Source organism: Ailuropoda melanoleuca, chromosome 10 (assembly GCF_002007445.2).
Source record: "Ailuropoda melanoleuca isolate Jingjing chromosome 10, ASM200744v2, whole genome shotgun sequence".
Classification (NCBI taxonomy): domain Eukaryota; kingdom Metazoa; phylum Chordata; class Mammalia; order Carnivora; family Ursidae; genus Ailuropoda; species Ailuropoda melanoleuca.
In genome coordinates this window covers 24,330,639-24,358,411 of record NC_048227.1, presented here as the reverse complement: position 1 = coordinate 24,358,411, position 27,773 = coordinate 24,330,639, and the positions used below count along the sequence as shown (strand labels likewise).

The window sequence follows — 27,773 nt, the reverse complement described above, 5'->3', positions numbered from 1 at the left end:
CCTTCTCACGGTCAAAATGACAGTTTAGATAATGGTATTATTATAATTAAATACCAGGGCACCTGGGTGGCTCAGTGGGTTAAGCGTCCGACTCTTGATTTTGGCGCAGGTCATGATCTCAGGGTCATGAGATCGGGCTCCGTGCTGGGTGTGGAGTCTGCTTGAGATTCTCTCCCCCCACCAAAAAAAGATTCTCTCTTTCCCTCTCCCTCTGCCCTTCCCCCACTGCCCCCCCTTGCTCACGCGCACACTCCCACTCTGTAAAAATGAAAAAAAACCAGCGATACCAAATCCCGAGTCCTGTATGCTAGGCACCGAGAAAAGCAGTTTACATACATTTTTTGACTCAATCCACACCACAGTCCTATTAGGGAAGGTACTACTCATATCCTTTTGCAGACAGAGAATGAGAGGCTCGCAGGGGTTCGGAGGTTGAGCGCCCAAGGTCACAGAGCCAGCATACTCCATAGTAGGGATGGACACAGCCCAGTAACACTTTCCCTTCTCTTGTCTCAGAAAAGTCTCACCCATTCCCCTTTCCACTGACCCTGCTATGCGACGAAAACAAGATTCGGAGCAGAAATACACCACACACGTGTGTGTCTGAAGGGGAGGGAGGCCCTCAAGCTGGCCTGTGGGACAAGAGGCACCAAGAGTCAGATTGGGCCTCAGAAACTGCTCATGAAGGTGCCATGTTAGAGACCGTCCCATCATCTCTGTAGGGCCCAGCAGGGTCAGGTTTGCCTCCAACACCTGAAAGGCCACTGCTTCAGGTGGGCAGCAGCCATGGAAGCTGTCTTATGTCTCCAGACTATCGATATGAAAAATATAATACTAGGGCCTAACACTTACATAGTATTTATCACGTCAGCCCCCATTCTATGGATTCTTGTTACACTAACTGATTAACATCAATCCACAAGTCTGTTTACAAGGGAAGTCTATCATCTCTTAGGTCTAGAGGTCACACGGCACCATCATGGCCTGGGAACGTTACCTTGACTCCCTGGGCTTGCCTTCAGACCTCTCACCCCACTGAAAGCACAAGGCCCAGGGTACAGGCCCCCTTTGACCAGATCCATAGGAAATACTGGCTTAAAATGAGTTGTTCAGTTCCTTTAATGCAGTGGTTCTCAGCTGGACCCATTTTGCTTCCTAAATCTGCCTCTGTTAGGAGACATTCGGATTGTCACCACTGGAGAGGGGATGTTGCTAAACATCTTACCATACTCAGGGCAGCCTCACGATAAAGAATCTACCAGCCCAAAATGTCCACAAGCACTGAGGCTGAGAAACGCTTCTTTAAGGGAAAAGCATGTGACCTGGGGTTTCCCTTCAATAATCCACCACCACAAGTTGGGGAGTGGAGGAAGAGACTTCTGAGGACTATACCATGGCTTATGGATTCGGTCTCTTCCTCCTTCCTTAAGACACAGGAGTCAAGACTGAAATTCCTTTTGGGGCACCTGGGTGGCACAGTTGATGAGGCGTCTTGGTTCTGGCTCGGGTCATGATTTCAGGGTCATGAGATCAGGCCCTGAATTGGGCTCCAAATTCAGTGCGGAGCCTGCTTGAGACTCTTTCTCCCTCTGCCCCTCCTACCCCCACCTCTCTCTAAAAATAAATAAAATAAATTAAAAAAAAAAAGGATTCAAATTCCTTTTGACATTCCTTTGGACCACTGCTGCATCATTTCTTTACTCCTCTGTGTGGAAACTGAGCCATGTGGAGCCTGCGTTTATAAAGATGACATATGGGTTGGAGCATCACTTTCAGATCTGAATCACACCGTCTAGGAGAAAGCATTTAAAAGTGTGACGATCACGTAATGTGCTTGTTTTTACATGAACAACCAAAATTTATACATCTGAAAGAGGATCACCCTTGTACACTTGTCTCGGAGACGCTCGAGGGCATTGCTCTGGGGGAAATGTTCACTACAAACCGGCTCCAGAGCTAGCTGCAAGATACCTGTTGAAGCTTCAGGGGGATAATTAACCAAATCTTCCCCCTCTCTGTCTTCTAAAACAATTAAGGAAACAAAGGAGAAACATCACAAACATGTGAATCCCTCGGAAGGCTTTTAAAAAATACCAGTGCCCAGACCTCAGCCCAAGAGATGCTACAGATGGGTTTGGGGGGTGGGGGACTGGATGCCAGTGTTTTTCAAATGCTCTCCAGGAGATGCTCACGGGGTCAGGTTAGGTACACTGTGCTGGATGCAGAACACAGTATCAGCTGGATTGGTAGCTTAGCTGGACTGTAGAAAGGGGCCTGACCCTACTATTTGTTCTCCTGGAATTAAACTTCTCTGATCAAACACAGTGCAGGCCTAGTCTTGGCAGGGTCAAGCCTGACCAGCAGGCTCACTGAAGGAGCAACAGAGAATGCTCCCTGTTGTGGGCAGGTAGGTTCCAGCGAGAAGAGGAGGGCTGGGAGATCTTTAATACCTTAATCCCGTCCAGCAGCAAACCGGGGAACTGCAGATGAAAACTCACCAGGTTCCCAGTCAGGTAAGTCCGTTCTTCTCTGGGCAAGTAAATACAAGATAACAGAGAATAAAGCAAATAATAAAATGAACAGGGGCGTCTGGGTGGCTCAGTCTATTAAGCGTCTGCCTTCAGCTCAGGTCATGATCCCAGGGTTCTGGGATCTAGTCCTGCATGAGGCTCCCCGCTGAGTGGGGAGTCTGCTTCTCCCTCTCCCTCTGCCCCTTCTCCCTGCTTGTGCTAATTAATAAATAAAATCTTTTTTAAAAAATGAATAAGGAGAGCCCAGAGGTGTTATTTTAGTGCAAGTGTAGGCAGAATTTTACCATAAACAGCCCGACAGTAAAGATTTTAGGCTTCAAGGGCCACCTATAGTCTCTGTCCCAAGTCCTCTGCCATTGTAGCAGAAAGCAGCCACAGACTATATGCAATTGAAGAGCCAAGGACGTGACATAATAAAAAATATATATTTGGTCTCTGCCGCACTTCCTGACACAGAGTTCCTAAAACCCTTGTAATTTCCTTAGTAATAGGGTTGATAAGAGCATCTTTTGTTATAATATTTGGTTTTAGTCCCGGGTTCATGACCCAAGAGCTTCTAAGACCCATGGAATCTTCAAGTGACAAGTGTTTTCTTGTATATTAATGAGATGGCCAGTGGCGGAGGTCTCCAGACAGTTTCAGGATGGGGGCTGGCTGCTGAAAGACCAAGGCATGATTAGAGGGTCAGACCTTTCAGCCCATCTCAACACCCCAGCCTCCAGAGAGAGGAGAGGGGCAGGAGACCGACTTAATCACCAACGGCCAATGGTTTCGTCAATCATGCCTATGTAATGATTTTCTGTATGCTAAACTTTAACAAAAAGTCAACTTTAAAAAACAAACGAACAGAACTAATGTTTACAACTGATCTTGAAATGCATGAAAAAAATATGAACTGAGAGATAAAGAGAGGGACGGATAGAAGTGTGGTAAAGCAAAGAGCAAAATATTCATTGCAAAATCTAGGTGGTGGGAATATGGGTATTGACTGAATAATTCTTTCAGTATTTTTTCAAGGTTCTCCATAAAATGTTGAGATCATAAAAAACAAACAAACTCAATTGTTTTACTTTCATAGCTGTTAACCTGCCTTTTTTTTTTTTTTTTAAGTAGGCTCCATGCCCAGCGTGGGGCTTGAACTCATGACCCTGAGAATAAGAGTCGCACGCTCTACTGACTGAGCCAACCAGGCGCCCCCATTAACCTGCTTCTTTATGCCACAGAAATATCAGTTTCCAGGGCTGTGTGGGTACCCTGTTCACACGCTGGTCACGGGGTTGTTGGATCTTAGACCAGAAGGGAACCTGGTGAGCCATGGGGGACACAGGAGTGAACAAGGCTGCCCTACCTGGAGAGATGCAGAGGGGTTCCTGGTGGGTCCTGCCAGGTTATCCCAATGACCACAATAACCAGACCACACAAGGCCACAAACACTGTCTTGGGCCTGAATGGAAGGGGCCAGCACCCTGATGTTCTGTCTGACCACAACAGCAAACAAAAGATTCAAGTCTACTTTGGACCAATGAGCACACTGGATCCTGCTCAGGGCACGCCCCTCCCTTCTACGCCTCCCTCCTTCCATAGGTAAAGCACATGAAAGATGTCCCACACCATGAGTCATCCAAGAAATGCAAAATAAAAATCACATCCACGTGTTTTATTAAAAAAAATTTTTTGTTTTGTTTACTAAAGTATTTTTTGCCTAGAGTAAAATTCACCCATCTTAAGCATACAATTGGACGAATTTTTATTATTGTACACAAACATGTAACTACCACTACAATCAAGTTATAGCTCTCTCCCTAAAAAAGGTCCCTCTTAAAAAAATTTAAAAAAAGGTCCCTCTTCTCCCTCCCCCTCCACCCTCTTCCCTGACCCCAGTGGGCCAAGTTTTGCTTTCACACTAGAATTTCATAAAAACGCAATCAGAGAGTATAGACTCATTTGCATTCATTTAGCATACTGTTTCTGAGATTCCGCCATGCGTATGTGTATTCGTACTTTGTTCTTTTGTATTGTTGGGTAGCACTCTAACGTATGATGTATCACAGCTGGTTTATCCAGCCATGAGTTAATGCACATTTGGGTTGTCTCCAGTTTTTTTGGCTATTACAAATAATGCTGTTACACACATGGGTGTATGTGACTTTGTGCGGACCCCTGTTTTCATGTCTCTTGGGTAAATCCCCTCTCCTCTTAGTGGCATTGCTGGTTTGTATGGTAAATGTGTATTTAACTTTACAAGGTCATGCCATCCTGGTTTCCAACATGCTCACAGCATCTTGCGTTCTCACCTGAAACACAGTGGCTCTGGCTGCCCCACATCCTCACCAACACTTGGAATTCTGTCTTCAAACTGAGCTGTACTAGTGGATGTGCAGCGGATCTTACTGTGGTTTTACTTTGCATTTCTTTTTATTTTTTTTTAAGATTTTATTTATAGGGGGGAGGGGCACACAGAAAGGGAGAAGCAGGCTCCCTGCTCAACAGGGAGCCTGAAGCAGGCCTCGATCCCAGGACCCTGGGTTCATGACCTGGGCCGAAGGCAGACACTTAACCGACTGAGCCACCCAGGTGCCCCTTTACTTTGCATTTCTGTTGACTAAGGAAATACAGCATCTTTTCAGGTGCATCTTGGCACTGCTATGTCTTCTTGTGAAGGTGCGTCTGTTCAACTCTTGGCCCACTTTTTACTGGATCGTGGACTGTTTCTCTTGTTACTGAGTTTCTCGAGTTCTTTGTATTTTCTGGATACAGGCTCTTTGTTGGAGAGGTTTTGCAAAAAATTCCTCTCGGGCTGTGCCCTGCTCTTATATTTTCTTAATGATGTCTTTCAAAAAGCAAAAGTTTTAAATCTTGATCAAGTTCATTTATCACGTTTTCACTCATTTCCTTTCAAAATAAAATAATTGCACACCTTGAGTTTCTGAAGCCAGCGACCAATGCGGAACTGCTTTGCTTATGCCAACTGAGAGATGAAAAACTAATCTGAGACAGATCTGGGGTGGGGGGTCCATGCCTGCCTGTGATGTTTTCCCATATAGTTGAAGTATTATATAATACAGAATTAAAAATCAAAATGCTTTTTAAAGGTAAAAAAATATCACCTCGAAGTTGTTCAGCACTTCATAATTTTCAAAGCTTGCTTACTTCAGCCTTACAAGAATCCTTTTTTTGGGGGAGGGCAGGAGTTGGGGCCTCCCTGGGCCACAGAGGCATAAAAACATTTGCCAAAGTCATCTGTTTCAATTGCATACTGTAAGAAGACACAAAAGAGTAAAAATTGTGCCACTTTTTGGGGGGGGGGATTGCAGATTTTTTAAAAAAAAGATTTATTTATTTATTTTAGAGAGAGTGGGGGGAGGGGCAGATGGAGAGGGAGACAAGCAGACTCCCTGCTGAGTGGGAAACCTGATGTGGGGCTCGATCCCAGGACCTTGAGATCATGACCTGAGCCGAAATCAAGAGTCAGATGCTTAACCAACTGAGCTACCCAGGAATCCCTAGACTGCAAATTTTGACAACATTGATCCAAACAGACAAACATATACGCTTCGGCCGAGCAAGCCCACTGCTGGGTTTTTAGCTCATGGTACATTTGTACACATCTGCGGAGACGTTGAGGGTGCCCACCCAGTAATGCTTCTAACTGCAAAAAAACCCCTGGAATGAATCCCAATGTTACCAACAGGGGACTAATTAAATAAATTCCTCAACTCCTGGACTTAATGAAATATCATGCGGTCATTAAAAATAATTAGGGGGAATCTGCATTCATGTCAGCCACACTGATCTCCCTGCTCTCTCTCCCTCCCACGTAAGGGCTTTTGGACTTGGTATTCTTTTTGGCTGCGAGGCTCTTCCCACATCCACATCCACGTGGCTCATCTCCGACCTCCTTCCTGTCTTGGCTCAAAAGTCACCTTCTCCATGAGGCCTTCCCTGGCCACCTTGGAAAAAACTGCAATCCTCCCCCCATCCCTCACTATTCTCTTTCCTTCCTTCTGTTTCCTCTTTAGCATCGAACTTCATCTCTACATGGTATCAACCAGTTACTTGCTTTGTTTACTACCTGCCTTCCCACATTCAAGCAGGCATCTGATGAAACCAGGATGTTTGTCTAATTTGTTCACTATTGTATCCACAGTGCCTGGCCTGCATATATATATAAATATAAACATGCTAGTATGGAAAAATGTCCAAGATCTATTATGTGAAAAGAGCAAGTTGCAGGAAAGTAGATCTATTCTGGATGCTAAGAGTAGCAGATGGAGATACACACACAGTTGTGTCCCCCTGCCCCACATACGTGTACATACATGCACACACTCACATACAAAGAAGTGTATATATTCCTAGAAAGAAGGCCTGTGAAGAATAATTACCTTTAAGTAGGGAGAATTAGGGATTTTTACTTTTTGTTCTACTCTCTCCTATACGGTTGCACTATATATACGTATGTGTATATACACATGTATGTATATAATATGTGTATAAATATACATTCCTTATCATAACAACACTGAAAAGCCACCAGGACCCCTTTTCCCTTGTAAACCCTTTGCGTCACCCCACGCAGGTGACAGGAACCCATAAGCCTCAAAGTGGGGAGGAGCAGAGACCAGATTTAAAAATACCCTGCTTCTCTTCCTGAGAGGGCTCCCCACCCCCTCTCCTGCGGAGCCAGGCTGCTGTCCATCTGTCCAGGTCACACCACCTGGGAAAGGGGCTTGTGTGCCGAGTAGGATGCTTCTGTCTGCCCAAATTTTTATGCAGGCAAGGAAGCCATTTGAAAAATCTGCAAGGATGAGCACAGGTTCACTCTGGTTCCTGCCCCTGAATTCTTCACACTCAGGCAGCCAACAAAAAACCGCTAGAAATGCAGAGAGGTTAAAATGCCTTGGGGAGAATAAACATGCCTCCAGCAGGCCCATGGCTGGAGCAGACTGGCTCTGAGCCAGCGCCAACCTGCCCTTCATGGAGGTCCCACCCCGCCCTGCGAACCCCGAGACCAGCAGAGCCCACTGCACTATCTCAGACTGTCATCATCACGGGGTGCTGGTCCATGCACTGCGGGGTGCGAGCAGCATCCCCGACCTCTACTCACTAGGTACCAATAGCATCCCTGGAGTTGGACAGCCAAAAAACGCTTCTGGACACCGCCCAAGGTCCCAGGGGAGACAACTCAGCCCCTCTGAGAACCACGGGTCTAACTACTTTTACGTCAGCAGGTGCCCAGCGCTTGGCAGCCAAACAGTGATGCGGTGAATTCACTACGAGGACCACTCTTGTTAGCTGGAAGTCCCCAAGCCTGGGATTCAGTGAGGTGGGATGCCCCCAGACTAACGCTCACGGCAAACTCAGAGCCAGCAGGTGCTTGGGGAGGCAGTTGGGGGAGCAAGCTCATTCAGGGCCCAGACCGGCTTTTATTTGCCCCCTTGGCTCCTATGGCAGAAATGGCTGTGAGGTCACCAAAGCCTCTTCTTCCTGGACAAGCAGTGGGACTACAGTCCCAGCCTCCCCTGCAGGTAGGTGTAGCCGAGAGGGTTGGAGCGGGAGTGGAAGTGATATTCATAACCTCGAGACCCGGCCTGATAAAGCTTCCCATGCAGTCCTTCTCTCTGTCTCTGTCTCTGTCTCTGTCTCTCTCCTCTAACTACCAGCTGGAGGTGAAACCCTCCAAGGCCCCAGAAGATGGCAGAGCCACAAAACGGAAGGGGCCTGGGTGGCTGAATCCTTGCGTGGAAGGCCACTCGTGAAAGACCCCACAAACGCCAGCATGCAAGCAAGAGGTCAGCTTCCACTGCGGTAAACCACAAACCAGCATGGCTGATCTCCTACAGCAGCCTTCCCTAACCTTAGCTGAATCAGGAACTTTTAGCAAGTCACCTGAGCTCTCTGAGCTTCGGTTTCCTCCACTGTAAAATGGGCGTAACACTGATACCTCCCTCATTTAGTTGTTGTGAGGATCAACTGAGAGAGTCCTCGGGACGGTGCCTGGAACTCACTAAGCCTTAATGAAGGTTGCCTCTCTTATGAGTGGGAGGAACAACTACCACCGAATTCCTGCCCTTTCCAGTATCCCTTTTATGACTTCTTTTCTGAGTCACACCCAATAGCCTGGGAAAGAATGATTTGCCCCAGTCCCCACATGCCTTAGGGACATACTGAGGCTTTAGGGAAACTTCTCGTAGTAAGGCGAGGGACCCTTATCTTATCACACAGCTGTCCACGCAACTCCTAAGTGTCCTGGCCCCTCCTTACCAAAGACACCACTGAGAGGCCAAGGTGACCTTGAACAAGAATGTGAGAGGACTCTACCCGGAGTCGTCGTCCGTAGGCTATCTTCTGCTTCTCCAGCCCTGATAAAATTAAGCAGAATAAAACCTAAAAGCAAGGGTGCCTGGATGGTTCAGTCGGTTAAGCGTCTGCCTTTGGCTCAGGTCATGACCCCGGGGTCCTGGGATTGAGTCCTGCATGGGGCTCCCTGCTCGGGGCGGGGGGCGGGGGGGAAGCCTGCTTCTCCCTCTGGCCCTCACCCCACTCATGTGCTCGCTCACGCGCGCTCTCTCTCTCTCTCTCTCACATGTGTGCTCTTTCTCTAATAAATGAATAAAAATCTCTAAAAAAATGTCTTAAAAAACCTAAAAGCAAACACATAATGAGAACTTTGGCACTGAGCTGTGGACACTCTTCCTGGGCCTGTTCTGTAATTCAGGATCACAAAGAGAGTGGCCATGAGTTAAGCCCCAAAGACCCTGACTCCCCTGGCCAGTATGGGACACCACACAGAGAGGGAAGGCCGACCCCCTTGCCCACTCTGCTTATTCTTCACCCACCTGTTTGTGGGCGAATAATGCCCTCGCCCAAGGCCATCTCTAGAAATGATTGCCATTATAAGCCAACTACATCCTACTTTAGTGTGGGGGCTGGGGGCTAGGCAGAAACCCAGGGGAGCAGTTTTCACATCAACTTACACATAGGGAAAGAGAAAATTACACCCACTGAGCATCTGCTATGTGCTAAGTATCCCCTCACGCATATCATCTCACTCCTTTGTGAAGGCAGAAGCCACATCTGTCATGTTCACTAGTTTCCCCAGTGCCTAACAGTCTTAGGCACATAGTAGGTGTTCAATAAATACTTGTTATCTGAGCTTACCATGACCCCTACTTACTGCTCTGACTTCACGTATAAGTTGCTCCCTGCATTAACTATGTGCTGGCCACTTTCACCTTGCTCATTCTGGCCCCAGGGCCTTTGCACTTGCCAATTCCTCTGCCTAGAATGTTTCTCTTCCCGATCTTTGCTCAGCTGGCCCTTTCTCAGCTTGTATTACCAGCTGAAAGTGATGCTCCAGGCCCTGTAACTGTACTGTTATTACTTAGGTGCTGATTTGTCTCACCCCAGCTACCATGCCAGCATCAGGAAAGCATTAATCATTTCTGCCTTTCTGCTACTTCTCCAGCAACTAGGCACAGCGCCTCAACATAGTAGGGGCTTGATAAATATTCGAGGCTGTGTAACTCAGTGACCGAGGGCCCAGGTTCTGGATCCAGATGACCTGACTTGGAATCCTGATCCCATGACCTGGGGCACGTTACTTCTCCCAGCACTGCCTCAGTTTCCCCATTCATAAAATGATGGTAATTCCTACGTCACAGTGCTGCTATGAGGATTAAATGAGTTAATTCACGCGAAACCCTCAGAGCAGAGCCTGACATATAGGAAGTGCTGCGTATGTGTCTGCTGTCATCGTTAGAGAATGAGCCACCTCAAGGTAGATCTTAAATGTGTCCGACAGACAGGAAAGGCAGGCTCAATGAGATGAAAAGGTCCTGCTTGAGATGATTCAGCAACCAAGCTCTTTTGGATCTGGTTCTCTGACTTCTAAGCCAAAGCTATTTTCACAAGGTTTCCCTGAGATGTAGGGAAAGAAAGGACACTCAGCCCGTGCCCCACAGTCCCTGGCCTTTCAAAGACTAAGCCTTCTCCTGCTGACTGGCAGCTCTGGGTTGGAGCAGTGAAGAGAAGGCAAGGGACAGAAGGGCTTTCCGGAAAGGATATTCTTGGTTTCTGATTTCTTCCATGCGCCAGCCTTCATCTCGCAGCCACCAGGTACTGGCCTTGGCTGCTAAGCCCAGCTGCTTCTCGCCAGCATGAAGGCATAAGGCAAAGCTAAACCTGACCTTCACTGGCTCCCCTTTCCCACTCCTAGCTAGGGCTCTGCAGGGACACGTGTGGTTGGATAAATCCCCAGCCCCCTGAGGCTTTCCCCCATGGGGATTTGCCTGGAGTCAGGCTCCATCCAGAGGCACCAAAATCATTAACCAGCCACGCAAATGGAGTACAACACCCCAGGAACCCTGGCAGCTGGCCTGGTCTTTAAAGGCTGCCACCAGAACCCAAAATGAATGTTTAAGATCCAGCCAAGTTTTACCGCCTGGGTGGGGGGGCTTTGGCAGCTCAAGGAGCTCTCTGGAAGAAAGGTGAGGTGGGGGTGCCCCTGCAGGCTCTGTGCTCTGCCAGGAGAGCCCCAGGGTGGCAGGTGTCTGCTTCCAACTCCTGACTGCTTGGCTGGAGTTCCACCTCTGCCCACATCCAGGTTCAATGCCCTCCACCGAGCCCTCACTAAGGGCCAAGCGCTGTGCTAAGCACATTACATACTTCATTTCCCTTTGTCCCCACAACACCCTAGGAGTTGGGGGGCTGAAATCTACAGACAAGGAAATCTTCATTCAGAGGAGTTTAGTAGCTTGCCAAGATAGAGAATTGTCCTTTACATCTAATCCACGAGCACTTCCTGTTGACTCTGCTTCCTACGTTATATTCCACTGAGTTACTTCTTTGGAACCCTTCTGCCACGTCCCTGGCCCAAGCCACCATCCCCTCTCCCTTAGACCAGCGCTGTAGTCTCCCAGAGGGTCTCCTGGCTCCCCTTCTTATCTTCTGACAACCCTATTCTCCATTCAACAGTTGGAGGGATACCTTAAAACATGATCATAGCACTTCCCTGGTCAAAACCCTCCAAAGGCTTTTCGATGCACTCGGGGAAAAAAAAAAAAACGAAAACAAAAAAAACCCCGAGCTTCTAATCCTACAGGCTCTACTCGACCTGCCCTGTGCTACTCTTCCAAACGTACACTGCCTTCTATGCTCTAGACATCTTGGGGTAACATGGGAGAGATGAGCTGTCTTGTTGCTATTCAAAGTGTGGCCTTCAGAGCCCAGCATCAGTGTTACCCAGAGCTTATTAGAAATACAGACGCTCAGGTCTCTTCCAGACTTACTGACTCGGAATCCACATCTGACAAGATCCTCAGGAGATTCATATGCTCATCGAAGTGTAGTGGTTAAGGTGAGGAAGACTTTGGAGCCAAATAACTTGGGTTGGAAGCCTGGCCCAACCACTCACCAGCTGGATGACTTGGTACCAGTGACTGGTTACTTCCTGCGTAGTGAAGAACTCATCTCATCCAAAGAGAGATCTTGGTCCATGCCCTTGGCTCCTGGGAGGGGATCTCCAGGCTCCCGGAATGTACAGCAGAGATGTCTTTGTTCCCTAAGGGCTCTAGCCACAGACACTGCGATTTACGGTGAGAGCTTTGGGGTCCCCTAGAGAAACTGATGACTAGAAGTATTAGCTGGACCTCCAGGAGATGCTAGAGGCTGAAGGTCGGCTCCCAGAGAGTACAGGATCGAGCCCCAGGTAAAAACGCTGGACATCAAAAGCTCGGTGAGCTCCCCTCCTTGGCAATATTCTGTGCTTATTGCACATTTAGCCAGCAGGAGGACATAACACCATCCATGACTCCATGGGGATAAAATGGCAGGAAGCTCCACATCTGGACCCCTTCTGGACTCCGCCCCGTGTGTCCCTTTCCTGGGCTGATTTTAATTTGCATCCTTTTGCCATCATGAAACTGCAGTTCTGAGGAGCACCTGCCTGAGTCCTGTGAATCATTCTCGTGAATTATTGAAACTGCACGGGCACGGGGACCCTGCATTTCTAGCCAGCTGGTCTGAAGTGAGGGCAGTCTTGTGGGGACCAGTCCCTCCGACTTTGCAAATGACTCATCTCATTGTCATTTTGTTCCCTGATCTTCGGTCTCCCCAGCTGAAAAATGGCCATAAAGCACATCACACCTTCTATGTTTATTGAAAGATGAAATGAGATAAAGAACACACAAGAGTTTCATGGTAAACACAAGTACAATGTCCCTGTGGTTCAGTCAAGGAAACTGAGGGTGACAGTCAGAGGCTGAAGCTCGGTCTGGCTGACTTGAACATCTTCGTGACTGGCTTACGCTTTCCGGGAAGAGAGGGACAGGCGTAGTGCGGCCAAGCCCATGGTCCAGCAACCTGCTAAGGAAGTCATGGGACCTCTGGGGGTAAGTCGCCTGCCGCCATGCCAATGCTCTCTACTGCTTCTCTTCTCTCCTCTCTTTTTTGGGATTCACATGACATGAATATTAGGCTCTGTGATATTGCTCCATAAGTCTCTTTTTTCCCCTTCTGTTCCTCTTTTCCCCCAATCTTTTCATTCTGTTGCTCACAGTACATAATTTCTCTTCATCTATCTCTACGTTCCCTCTTTCCTCTATCACCTGCATCCTGCCACGGAGCCTATCCAGTGAATATTTTATTTGGTACCACACTTTTCCACTGAAATTTTCCACTTGGTTCTTTTTTTTCTATCTTCTGTTTCTCTACTAAGCTGCAATAGTCTCTATCTTACCGTTCTTCTCAAGTGGATTCACCCTTCCTTCTTGGAGCACGGTTATGATAACTGTTCTAAAGTCTTCGTGTGACCATCCCACCATCAGGTCATGCTGTGGTGGGTGCGTGCCGATTTTACTTCCTCTGAGAATTTGCAGACTTTGCTGGTTTTTCGTGAATCAGGTCGTTCTGGATTGTATCCTGGACATTTTGAATATTATGTTATGAGACTCTAGGTCTTGTTTGAATCCTACTAACTATACTGATTTTTTTGGCTGTACCAGACCACATGTTCTAACTTGCCTTCTGGGTGCTGTTAGGCCAAAGTCAGTTCAGTTTTCAAAGTCTGTGCAGGGAGGACTCTGCAAGTCTGTCCCTCATTTGTGTCCGCCGGGGCCCAGCTGCAGACTGGGGCGGTAGTCTACACTGTAGTTCAATCCTCAAAGTCTCTCCCATACCGTTTAGGGTCGTATCCACTCTATGGGGGCAGCTCCGGGGTGAGCCCAGGAGTTCATATATAAATTTACAGGCTTCCTTCTGAAGCTGCCTCCTCTCTGCAGTATTTCCCACACTCTGGCTCCCAGGGGCCCACTTTCATTACCCTCTGTCTAGAAAGTGGAGGCTTTCGTCTCCCCGCTCTGCCGCTTACTTCCTGTGACTGGGTCAGGAGCCAGGTGCCCACTGCCAGCTCCTCCCACACACTGTCAACCCCAGGGCACTGCGGGGAGCACAGACCAGTCTGGTTCCGTGGCTGAGTTGGCATAGCTTTAGTGTCAGTCCCTGGCTCCTGGTCGCTGGACCAGCTGGCAGTTTTGGGGTGATGGTGATTAGGAGAGGGTCCGCTCGGGAGGCGACCACAGGCAGCTGGGCCCAGCTATTCACCTCCAAAGGGCCAGCACTTCAACTCTTACACACGCTGCAATTATTGAAACAACAGGCATGATTTTCCAAGGGGCTATTTCTGGGATGGGCAGGTCCATGTGCTGATTTGCCTTTTATTTCCACGATAGGAATAATCTGCTACATTTTACACAAGACAAAGTCCAGACTCAGAGAGGTGGAGTCATCGGCTTGAAGTCACACAGCTGGTTAACAGTGGGGCCAAGATTCAAACCCAAGTCTGTATAATTCCAGGGTCCGCTCTTCTATGGCAAGGCCCAACACCACCACTACCATCATCGTTAGCATCACCATCACATTTGGTATTTATTGAGGACGAACTATGTACAAGGCGCTGTCTAAAGCTGTTTATATGATGTACTGAGGTTGGAAGAGGAGGAAATTGAGCTACAGGAAAGGAAGTCATCTGCCCAAGGTCACATACAACTGCTGAGTGGTAGAGGTGATATTTGAACCAAAAACTGCATCTCACTCCAACCCATACTCTGAGTGGCCATGCAACCGTTTCTCTAGCAGGCAGAGCTGGGCCTTGTGCCCAAGAACTCGGGTGGGGAGAGAAGACAGAGGCTGTGGGGAGGCTGCAGGGAGAAGGTGAGGCAGAGGTGGGCTGAGGCCAGATGCTGGGGAACATCTGTGCCCCAGAACAAACCCATAGCATCTCTCCATCTTGAGGGAGCTTCTGGCTCTCGCAGAATGGCTATACCCCATTCAGACTGGCTTCCTCCTCTCTCTTCTGCTGGAAACCCTCCGCTTCTCCACCGTCCTGCTTCTCAAACCCAAACGCTTTTGCAGCAGACAATGCGTGTCCTCTGGTGCCCATTCAGCCCTGAGGTCTTCCCAGGCAGGCAGGTGGCAGCATTGCTCCTGACCTCCCCTCTCCTCCTCCCCACCCTCCCCACCTACCGCATCTCACCAGCAGATTCGATTAACCAATTAGATGCTGGAGCCCGCAAAAAGCCAAGCAATTATGGAAACAGACCAGGTGCCTTGGAACTCACTCTCACAGAGGGGCCTGGGAGGCCTCCAAGCAGACAGCGGGGTGGGGAGGGCGGCAGAACTGTGTGGGCAAATGCTGCCAACCTGGGCTGGGCGAGAGAACCAACTGGGGAGCTGTGAAAAACACACCCCTTTCCTGAAATACAGATGCCCTGGCCGATTCCGTTGCTTTGGACTGGAGCCTGGGCATCAGGATTTTTTAAAGTCCCAACATAATACTAATGAAAGATGGGATTGGAGGCTAGTTGATACGCAGGGGTAAGGATTACTGCTAGAGTCTGATTCCTTCGAATGACTGGCACTCACCCAGATGCACTTCGGGGGTCTTCTGTGTATTCGCTCCCCAAAGGGTGTTCTATAGACCCACAGAGCTGGCATCACCTGGGTGCTTTTGGAAGGGCAGAATCCTAAGCCACAGCCCAGGGTGACTGAATCAGAATCTGCATATTAACAAATCCTTAGGAGACGTTAAGGATGAATGCACTGCACTCTCTAGTCCTAGGTAGACACACTAAGGTTGGCAAAAAAGCTAGGAGTGTCGGTCATTGCCCTGGTTTCCCTTCTCGGGTATTCCACAGCTGCCTGTAGAAATTCTAACAGGACAGGTGGGCAGCAGAGCATGGGGCTTCCATGCGGACCCCTGTCAACCTATTAGCTCTCAGGCTGAAGGATGAGGTTGGCCTCAATTTCTCTCCCAGACCTCAGTTTCCCTTCTGGGCTGGAGGCCTGCTTGGTCTCTCCTCACTCCCTACAGACTTCTGCACCCAGCTCACTATCACCTGCTCACTCCCCAGACAGGGTCTGGCATTTGCAGCGTACCCTGCTTTTCTCCATCATAACCCTTAAACCAATTCACAATGACGTCGTGATTGCTGTAGCCTTTAAGTGACGTTCGTCTGTCCCCCCCAACTAGCATTAAATGCCATGAGAACATGCGTCGTGAATTCTGGTTCTCTACTGAATACATAGCACATAGTAGGTGCTCAAAAAAATTTCAATCCATGGAAACTGACACTTGGTTGGCTCCTGCCGCAGGAAACTGAACCCTACCCACTCCCACCCCTGGCATCATTGGCTGCCTCTATTCTGCTTTCTGTCTCTATTAATCTGTCTACCGAAGGTACCTAAGTAGAATTCTATAGGATTTGCCCTTTCCTAGCTGGTTTATGTCCCTTAACAGAATGTCTGCAGGGTTCATCCATGTTGTAGCATGTGACCATTTCCCTCCTTTGAAGGCTGAATAGCAGTGCACTGAATGGATAGATCACATCTTGTTTATCCGTTTATCTATCTACTGATGGACACCTGGGCTGCTTCCTCCTTTCTGCTACTGGGAATAACGCCGCTGAGAGCATCGGTGCGCCAATGTCTGTTTGAGTCCTGCTTTCCATTCTTTTGGGGATATACCCAGAAGGGGAATTGCTGGATCACAGAGTAATTCTATTTTTAATTTTCTGAAAAGGCCTCATCAAGCTGTATTTCTTTTTTTTCTTTCTTTTCTTCCCCCACTTCTAAGAATAGCCCACTAACCTCAGTGGCCAATTCTACTTTACTTTCCTGGAAGGCCTCTGGGCTGCACGTCACTCTCTCACGAGCTGAAAAGCAATTTTCCCCCTTTTTTTAAACTTCAGCTGCAGAAATCACCTGATTGAAAATTGCAGAAGAACCCTCAACCCCCACAGGAACGGAACTGCTCAGCCAGCCAGCCCGCCAGCTAATTACAGGCTTTTACCAGGATTCTCGGCAAATGCTCCAAGCGCAGCTCAACCTTACTTTTGTTATGAAGTGTTTGGAAACAAGCTAATGGACTAGGTATCAGATCCTTAGCCTGGGGGTGACAGCTCTTTCCCCTAGCTGGTACATAAAGTTAGAACATCATGGATTCGAATTCGGCACAACTGTAACTTTGCCCAGATACATACCAGCTCAACCTGGATTTCTTTCATCACTGTGGTCAGTGCCCTTTGGGTGAAATGCCATCCCAGCTGCGATTTCCGAACCCTGACTGAGCGTTAGAAATATCTGGGGTGCTTTAAAAATACACATACACAGATAGAAAGACAGAGCTGACGTCCCCAGCCCAGTCTGCTTGGTCAGTCTCTGGGGGTGGGGTCTGGCCACTGGTAGCACTTTATTTTATTTTATTTTATTTTATTTTTTTAAGATTTTATTTACCTATTAGAAAGAGAGAGAGAGAACACACGAGCAGGGGGAGAAGCAGAGGGAGAGGGAGAGGGTGAAGCAGGCTCCCCGCTGATCAGGGAGCCAGAAGCAGGGCTCGATCCCAGGACCCCAAGGTCATGACCTGAGCCAAAGGCAGACGCTTAACCAACTGAGCCACCCAGGCATCCCTGGTAGCACTTGAAAGCTCCAGCCAACTCTCAGCATAGCCCAAGTTGAGCATTCCTTACTTAAGAAGGAAGGAAGACCTGCGATCCTTCCTTCTCTCGAAAGAATATTTTCAATGGGCTTTAGCCTAATGAGAGGTGCCCCTGAGCTGGGGGCACGAAACCCCAACATTTACAGAAGAGCAGCAGGTGTCCCGGGCCTTGTCTGATGGGTGCAGCTGGTGATGGCCACCCAAGGTGCGGTGGGGTGAATGAGAGATGTATGGGGGGGCGGGGGTGCTCCTCCAGTTTGAGGCTTTTGCCTGATGGGTTTCACATATGGGATTCAAGGAATTAAAAAAAACCCTCTGAACAGAAGGCAAAATTTTCTGTCCTTCACGGTGTTTTTCTGGGAAGGGTACTCCAGAGTTCTCATCACATCCACAAGCTCTGTCACACACGCCCCTCCCCCACCACACCCTGCCCCGCCCCCCACCACACGGAACCCTGGCCTTTATCACAGCCTAGCAGAGGATGGTATATAATGCAATTATTAAAAATAAAGAGATAGGTCCATCCACATTTGCATTGACCTGGAGGGACTGGACACATTCAGCTGTCAATGAAACAAAAGCCAGTTTCAGGGTGGTGTCCACAGGACGGTCCGCCAAGCGCCACAAGAGCAGGGGCTGTCTGTTTTGTTCCCTGCTATAGTCCCAGCACCCAGAAACAGTGTCTGGCCCCAAGAAAGTGCTTCATATGCACTTCCAGAATGAATGAATGACTTCCTAAAAGAGCTGAATCTTCTATAAGTGATGATGTTTGTGTGAATGAGGAAAAAAGTGTGAAATAAGGCATACCAGGATGTTAAAGGCAGTGACCTCAGGGAGAAGGGACTGGAAGGGGGATGAAGAGAGTAACACTGCCTTTTAGTAATAGTTCGCGGTTACGTGTTTGCCTTGCACGAGGCATGGTGCTCAGCACAGATTATGTCTTGTTCTCCTCTGATCCACATAACAGTCCTTCAAGACATCCTTGTGTCATTACACCCATTTTACGAATGAGAAAATCTAAGCATACAGATCTTGCTCAAGGCCACCAAGCCCAGATCCACACCCTGGCTCCAAAGCCCATGCATTTAAACCCTCTGTTCTCCTGATTCTCCCTCCAAACTCCTCTTTGGGTTGTGTCACTCACTGTGACCAGCTTGTGCTACTTTTGTCCTAAAATCTTAAGTAAAAGATAAAAGTGTCAGGGCTTTCCTTCTGGGCACTCGATGCCCGCTTGGGATCCCCTCCTGATTTAATGTGCAACATTAAGTCCTTTCTTCTCAGGGTCGATACTCCATGCCTGGATCTTATCTTGGTTCAATAGAGTTCCCACTGCCTGCTCTGTACCATTTAAAGATTCAGTGGACTCACAGTCCTCTGCTTGACCTGAAACCTTGGGGACAGTGGGACCCGTGGATAGCAGCCATCCCAGGCTGCAACAGATAGGATTGTCATACCCGCTTAGGGCAGGCAGCCCCTGACTGGATGCAGACTCTCTGGGTGACAGGCCCTAAGAAAACCCAGAACCAACCTGCCTCAGAGGAGTCTTGGAGCACAGAACATTTGCAATCTTGGTGATGAGAAGCAGTGAGCCCATGCAGAGGAAGCCTTGCATGCAAGGATTTTTTCAGCCACAGCCTTCTTTCTTGGGAGACAGGCAGCTAAGGATTTTAGACTAGATCTAAACAGATTAGGCCTCCAATTACTCTAGAACATGACTCCTCAGTGTGAGGTCAGGTCCCCAGTGCCAGCACTACCTGAATGTTTGGGGAAATGCAGACCCCTTCGTCTTTGGAGCTAGGAAGACCAGAGCTTAAATCTTGACTCTACCAGTCTGAGACTGGGTGGATTGCTTAGGTTTTAAGCCTCAGGCCCCAGCCCTGTAAGCTGATGAGGATGACGCTGATTTGACAGCATGAATTATGATGCATATTAGCAATAAAGTAAGTGAAGCCCCTGCTGGGAACAGGACACAAGAAATAATAAAGCATTACTTCTATTAACTTGACATTGTGGGAGCCAGCTTCTAAAATGGCTCCCAATGATCCCTAACTCCCAGTACTCAGGCCCTTCTGTAATGCCCTCCCCTGGAATGTGAGCTAGACCTAGTGGGTTGCTTCTAATGAACAGAATATGGCAAAAGTAAGAGGATGTCATTTCTAAGATTAGGTTACATTAAGACTCTGGCTTGCATCTTGATCACCTGCCCACTCTGATAGAAACCATCCGCCATGTTGTGAGTTGCTCTATAGAGAAGCCCATGTGGTGAGAAACAGAGGAAGGTCACCAGCCAACATCCAGGAAGGAACGGAAGCTTCCAATCCAATGTATCTCCACTGTAAGGAACTAAATCCTGCCACCCACTAACTATGCGAATAAGCTTGAGAACAGATCCTCCCCCAGATGAGCCTTAAGATGAGACTGCAGCCCCAGCCGATACCCTGACTGCAGCCAGAAGCAAGCAGCAAAGCTACGTCTGGGTTCTTGACCCACAGGAACTATGAGCTTAATAAATGATGTTTTAAGTCACTGTATTTGTTATGCAACAGTAGATAACTAATACACTCTGAAAACAATAAATTCAACTAGAGCAGCACGTGAAGCCTCTACTTAAACACTACGTCCTCTGGGAAGCCTTTCAAAATCCTCCTCTCTAAGTTAGGTGACATATTTCTCACATTTCCCTGTAAGACTATAAGCTACTTGAATCACCATATCATCAAAACTAACAGAGTGAGCACTTATTATTTTAGACCAGATTTTACTTAATTTTACAATCTCACTTAACCTTACAAGCCTAGGAAGCAGGTACTATGACTGCCCATATTTTATAGATGAAGAAACTGAGAATCAGAGGGGCCAAGTAACTTGCCAAGGCTCCAGCAATTACGTGGAAGTGCCAGGAAATCTGGCTCCAAAGTTTACATTTGTAATAATTATGCTTCATGGTTCTATGAATCTTGCCCAACTTCGCAAATGACTCGATTCAAACCAAGGTAGCTGAATATGAGATATTACCATCTCTAGACACCTTCTATCTTTAGGACAGTAAGTGGAATATGCCTCACCTGGAGTTCTTCAGTGTCTGAACCACTACCTACCTGTAAACACTAAGCTGGCATTTTCAAGTTCTTCTTGGGGAACTTTGAAGCTGAAGGATTCATTGTAGAAAGGATCAATTGTGCCCCTTAAGAAGGACGTCTTCTTTGTTTTCACAAGCTTGAGTCCATGTACTAGTTGGATTTTCACAAAGGGGTCTGAGGATTGGACAAAGAATTATAGAATGTTGGAGCTCATGAAACTCAAGCCATCCATCCATACAACTTCCAATTTATCTGATAACCCAACCACTTAACCCATCCTTTCCTCTCTCTTTTTTTCCATCAATCCATCCATCTTTCCATCCATCAGTCCAGGTGGATACCCCTCCTTTCATTCATCCATTTTTCCCATCCATCCATCTACTATCCATCCCTCCTTTTTCCCCATCCAGCTGCTTATCTGTTCATCCCTTTTTCTCTTCCTCCAGCCATCCAAGATTTATTGAGCTCCTCCCATGTGTCAGGCATTGTGTTCATTTTATAGATGAAGAAAGTGAAGACCCAAGATAGGAAACTGCCTGCTTAAGATCAAACTAGTGGAAGAAAAGCCAGACCCAGAGCCTGCCCTGGTTTTCTGTCCCTAGAAATCCATTATCATGTCAGTGAGCCCATAGCTCCATACATGGGAATATAGAGATGGCAGATTAATAACTATCAGTCTTAGATCGCTTTACAGTTTACGAATTCATGTACATTATCTAATTTAATATTTGTTTAAACAACCCAGTGAGATGGATACTGCTGTTATCTCAATTTTTCCGGAGAAGAAATTGAGGCTTATGGAGGTTAAGTATCTTCCCCAAGGCCACATCATTTCTACGCGGTAGAACGAGGACTTGGTTCCAGGCAGTTTGACTCCAGAACCTTTAATCATTTTATCATACTGCTTCTCCCACCGTGGTGAGTCTGAAACTCTCCAGCCTTAACACCATTCCCTCCACTGGCCCCTTCCCAACCTCTATTTTTATAATGTGGTTTTTGAGAATGCAAGTTGTCTTCTAAAGGCGGCTGTCACTTTATAGCAAAAGTAATTTCTTTTTGCTACTGTACTTAGAGGAGACAGTGGTTTCTCCACTGAGCTGAAGAGGTCCCAGAGACCCTGGCTACTTTCATGATAATATTCTCTGCTGTCATGGGAGAAGCTCCATACAGATGGAATGTAATCTTTTCCATTTCATGAAGTCATGTTTGAATTGGTTTGCTATAAAGTAGGCACTTAAAATATAACAGTCTTTCCAGAGCCGGGATTTATAAAGATTCAAGGTACCCTTGAAATGAGCTGGGGAGCAAGGGGGGGCGGGGGACAGTCAGGGCGTGCCCACCACTCCTGCAGACTGCAGACGGGAATGGGTGGTCGGTGCACATTACCGCCACCTGGAGCATGGCATCTCCATTGCAGGCACGGTATCTGGAAAGGCAGGTCTGCCTTGGGGGCTGCGTGTGCACAGAGGATGCAGAGGTCTGTAGTTATCACACGTGCTCTCAGTCACATCCCCAATTCCAACGGGGGTTACTGAGATACCATCATTCACCTGCCTCATCCTAAAAGCCATCTGATCTTTTGCCTCTTGCTCTAACACCCTAGTTCTAAATGCTATTTGTGTATCCTTGCAGGGTTTTATTAATAGTATCTGGAATCCAGAAACAAAAAATTCGTCCCTGTGTCAAACAAACAGATGCCTCGTTAAGGAAACGGGGGAAGGAGGGGGCCGCACTGTACCTGAACCTTGGCTCACATCTGTCTGAAGAAGTTGCTTGGCTCGAATGACATCAACATTCAGTCTCCCAGCACTTGGGAGGTAATTCAGTGACAGAAGCAGCTCCCCCAGCTCTACTTCATTCTGCAGAGAAAAGAAATGGTCAGGAAATTGCTTTTTTCTTGTATTCCTCTCTGTACCTGCCATGCAGGAAAGGGATCCCAGCAGCTCACAAATGGCTTCTGTGGGTGGATCAGCTGATAGTGGGTGCCTCTTTCTTGGACTTCTTTTAGCCTCTGTCTCTCCATTATTCCATCTATCTCAGAAAGTTCTTGGGGCACCTGGGTGGCTCAGTCGGTTAAGCGTCCAACTCTGGATTTTGGCTCAGGTCATGATCTCAGGGTGGTGAGATCAAGCCCCAGGTCGGGCTCTGCGGTCAGTACGAAGTCTGCTCCAGATTCTCTCCCTCTCCCTCTGCCGCTCCCCCTACTCATGCTCTCTCTCTCTCAAATGGATAAAAAAAAAAAAATTTCTTTCTGCTCTTAGAATGCTAAACAGCAACAACAAGCTAACAGCAATGCATCAATAATGATAATATATAGATGCTAGTCAAGTTCTGTGCTCAGCACTGTGTCTGGAAGAACTAGTTCAGTCTTCATAATGCATCTGTAAGATGTTAGTATTACTCTTACTTAATAGATGAAACTGAGGATCAGAACAGTGAAATGACATGTCCAAGGCCACACAGCCCAAAAGTGGTAGCACTAGCATTTGGACCCAGGGAGGCTGACTCCAGATAATCTGACCACTGTGCTCTTCTGCCAGTGTAACTGGGAGGAGGATAACTGGGAGGCAGGGTAACTGGGAGGAGGATAACTGGGACACAGAAGAGCAGAATACCCTGCAGAGTGACCCTGTGGCTGAGAAGTCTGTTCTCAACCCGCTGTCCACAACAGCGCCCACGTGTCTAGTCTCATTGTGGCAACATGTATCCCTCGTTAAAAAATACCCATCCCCCGGATGTCAACACTACCACACTGGTGGGAAATTCACCCAGAGCATGATTCCTTCCACACTTCCAAAAGTGCCTGAAAAACAGGAGGCCCCCACTTCTCTGTCTCATTTTTTTTTTAATTTTATTGTAAAAACTTGCAACCATGTACAAATTACACAGGCCAGTATAACACATCTCCATACACCTACGCACCCAGGGGTAACAATTATCAGAATACTTCTCTTGCTAAAGGCTGCTTCATTGCGTCTTAGTCTGTACTTGTCTTGGTTCATATACCAAAAATACCATAGACTGGGTGGCTTATAAACAACAGAAATTTCCTTCTCACAGTTCTGGAGGCTAGGAGTCCAAGATCAAGGTGCCAGCATGGTTGGGTGAGGGCAGTATTCTGGGTCACAGACTTCTCCTTGTGTCCTCACTTGGTGGAAGGGACTAGGGAGTGCTGTGGGGCCCCGTATGTAAGGCGCTAACCCCATTCATGGGGATTCCACCATCATGACCTAATGACCTCCCAAAGGCCCTATCCTGCAATGCCATCCCATTGGACATTAGGATTCCAACATGAGAACTTTGGGGAGACACAAACATTCAGATCACAGCACATCAACACCCTGACTTGCAAAAAATTTTAGCTGAATATTTTAAACCACATCCCAGACATGATGTCATTTTACCTGGATATCCTTCAGAGTGTATCTCTAAATGATAAGGACATTAAAACAAATATTTTTAGTATGGGAAATTTCCAATCATATTCAAAAGAAGGCAGAAAACTACAAGGAAACTCACTCAGATTCAATAATTATCATCTCACGGCCAAGCTTGATTTACCCATATCCTCATTCAACTTCCCATATCATTCTGAAGTAATTCCCAGACATCATATTATTTTTCTTTAATATTTTAGTATATATCTCTAAAAGAGCAGACGGGGGGCGCCTGGGTGGCACAGCGGTTAAGCGTCTGCCTTCGGCTCAGGGCATGATCCCGGCGTTATGGGATCGAGCCCCCACATCAGGCTCCTCTGCTATGAGCCTGCTTCTTCCTCTCCCACTTCCCCTGTTTGCGTTCCCTCTCTCGCTGGCTGTCTCTATCTCTGTCGAATAAATAAATAAAATCTTTAAAAAAAAAAAAAAGAGCAGACGGATCTACGTATCTATCCATTTAACCATCCACCAGCTATTCAATCTCCACCCACCCATCCACCATCCCTCCTCTATCCATTCATTTATCCTTCCTTATTCCATCCATCCATCTATCCATCATCCACCCATCCAACCATCTACCCACCCATAATCTCTATCCATCCCTTTTGTTATCAGTCATCCCACCAAATCTATGACAAGTGCCAGCTCTAGAACAGAGCTTGACACACAGTAGACTCGATAAACATGTGTTGACTGGATCCCCAGTCAAACCAAAAGATTTCTGTACAGAGTGAGCTAGTCCCCAAACAAGAAACCATCTCACATAGTAACTCAAAGGTTGCAAACTGTCAGCCTGTCGATGTGTTTTATTTGGCCCACATCAAGTTTAAACATAATTACTTGATAAGTATCATAAAATTCAAGAATCAAGATATCTCACACTTTCAAAAAAAATCTGGATTCCCCACCTTTCTTGAAAAATGAGAAGGTCTAACAAAGCTGGGCTCACATTCCCACCTGGCAACATCTGGCCACACTGCATCCCCCAGATGGGACCTGCCTCCTTCATTTCATTAGGTCCCCATCTATCCTTCACCACTTTACATAAGAATTTGCAGGTTTTCCAAGACAGAGATGGTCAACTCAGTATCCTGAGTAATTGAGAAAGTTCGGAGCCTCTATACAGAGTTGCTAGGGGTTTCCCCCTTGTTCTTGAAGGCTTGGAAGATGTCATATCCTCACGGCCTGACCCTGCAGACATATTTATCCTGAGACAAGAAATACCAAGAATTCTGCCAGCTCCTTCATATCCTTGCGGACTTAGAGCGAAGCCTTCCCTGCTTCTACGACTAACCAGCGGCTCATCTTATGATATAGCTTTACAGGTAGGGACCCTAACTTGTAATTCAGTCTGCTGATGTGGTAAAAAAATGGATTCGGCAAACCTACTGTCATGGAGGGTAGTTCATTTAGAGATGGATCCAACTGAGGAACAAAACAATATGGCAGGAAATTAGCCAACATAGACCAGTGGTTCTCAAATGGGGACAATTTTGCCGCCACCACCACCAATGTCTAAAGACATTTTTGACTGTCAGAACTGAGGTGGGGGATGCTACTAGGACCTAGGGAGTAGAGGCCAGGGATGCCGTTCAACATCCTGCAACGCACAAGGCAGTCTCCCAACCCCCAAAACAATGGATGATCCAGCCCAAAATGGCAACAGCGCTCAGACTGAGAGCCACGGGATAGAGAGAAAGGGGTATAGATATCTCTTTTACAATAGCAAAAAAAGTAAATATCCGCTGACTCAATATTTCCATTTCCAGGTTCCAGTGGGAACCCACCCCACTGATGTACCTCTCTGTGCGTCACAATGTGTGCACTAGAATAATAAATACAGTATCATGACCTTGACAAAGTGACCGTGGGCCACGACGTGCAATGACTGGGGAGCAAGACAGTCCATGTCTTCATGGAATGTACATTCTGGTGGAGGAGACAAGAGAGTAAACAGACTAAAAGAGACACAAATGAGGTGATTTCAGATGTTAAGTACTAGGGAGAAAAACCCAGCAGGGCAGGGAGATGAGGGGCCTTTCTGGGGTGAGGGAAAAATTCTGTATCTTGATTATGGTGATGGTGACGTGGGTGCCAAAAATCAACTATTTAAAGTGTATGAACTTACTGTTTGCAAAAAACACCTTAATAAAGTTGATTAAAAGGGATCCAAAGTAAGCAAATAGGACAGAATATTATTAGCACTTATCAGATCTGGGAGATGGGTACCTGGGGGTTTATTATGTCAGAAATATTTCATTTAAAAACATTTTAAACATATTTTAAAAAATAAATATTAAAAAAGCAAGCATGAAAACTTAGGTAACAGAATGGTAACTGATAAGGCACACGTAGGGGCCGCCATGTCAGCTGGTGGTGGTCAGTCAAGGCCTCCCCAGAGATGAGGTTTGAGGAAGGCCTGAAGGAAATGAGGTGGGGAGGGGGACACATGAGCATGGGGATGGGAAGAGGGAGAAATCCAGGAACACAGTGAAGGCCAGTGTGGCTGGAGTGTGCTAAAATGTGGGTTCTGGAAAGGTCCACAGGAGCTAGAGAAAGCTGTCCAGGGGCTGACCTGTGGGAGTATGCCCCCACCCCTCCCGCCTTACAGGAGATGCTAAAAAAGGAGTGAGGCCAGCTACCAAGCTCTCCTCGCCTAAGGGGGCCGCAAGCCCTTTCCAGAGTGGAGAGAGCTGCTCTTTTCCTCCCCAGGGGGCCACTGATGAACCTTCAACAAGACAGCTGCCTGGTATCACCCCCTACTTTCCTTTTTCTAAGAAGATTGTTTTTCATCTCAAAGAAAGGGAAAGCTCTTTTCTTCCTCCTTCCCTTTGAAGGATACAAGCTGCTGCTCTCTCCAGCCCCACCCCACCCCCAACACAAGCCTATCAAGGTTTTCATGATGTATTTTTCCAAGGGAAGCAGTCCCATTGATCCAGCCATTCTCTCCCTGGGCCTCGCCTTGGGAGTGATCAATTTGCAAGACCATTGTCTGGAACTCAGCGAACAGTTGGTAGAAATAAAAAAGAGGGCTGAGAAATACGCAAGGGTTCACTGATTTACTTAACAAATATTTATTCTACAGTTACTCAGTTCTAGGCACCAGGACATCATGATCCTAATAATTATGGCAAACTTTTATTGCAAAATCGCCGTAGGCCAAGGCACTGACGCTGGCAGGCTAAGCCTGAATCTCATTTCTTCCCCTCAACAGCTCTAGAGGTTCCCATTTTACAGATGAAAGAATTCAGGCTCAGAGAAGTCACAGGATGGCTCAAGATCACATTCTAAGTAAGGACAGGAGGCAAGTTCAGCCCATGCTTTAACTCTTATACCATGTTGCTGGTAATGAAAGCACAAGGCCACCAACAATTCAGTCTCTTGGTGGGGGGCAGGGAAGATATTTTTTTTTTTAAAAATCAAAAATCCAGTGGCCTCACATGCACTAGGTTGGCTATAAAAACAACAACAACCAGAAAATAACAGGTGTTTGATGCAGGAGTGGAGAAACCGGAGGCCTGCGCCCAGTTGGGGGGGGATGGAAAATGGTGCAGCCTACTGTGCTCTATGGTCTGATGGCTGTTCCTCAAAAGGTTAAACCTAGAGTTACCATATGACCCAGCAATTCCTCTTTGTGGTATTTCTATTCTCCCAAGAGAATAGAAAAGCTTGCACATGAATGTTCACAGTTGCACTATTCACAACAGCCAGAAGGTGGAAATGGGCCAAA

General features: G+C 47.2%; 1 protein-coding gene across 2 annotated transcripts in view; it reads right to left on the bottom strand.

The window, feature by feature from the left end:
* Nucleotides 1–27,773, bottom strand: part of SYT17 (synaptotagmin 17) — a 75,576-nt gene that overhangs the window by 8,297 nt on the left and 39,506 nt on the right. For both annotated transcript variants that reach the window (XM_019800991.2, XM_019800994.2), the window contains exons 6-7: nucleotides 22,345–22,465; nucleotides 20,625–20,780 (exon numbers count right to left, since the gene is read on the bottom strand). In XM_019800991.2, the coding sequence (XP_019656550.1) occupies nucleotides 20,625–20,780; nucleotides 22,345–22,465 (277 nt within the window). The remainder of the gene's footprint in view (nucleotides 1–20,624; nucleotides 20,781–22,344; nucleotides 22,466–27,773) is intronic.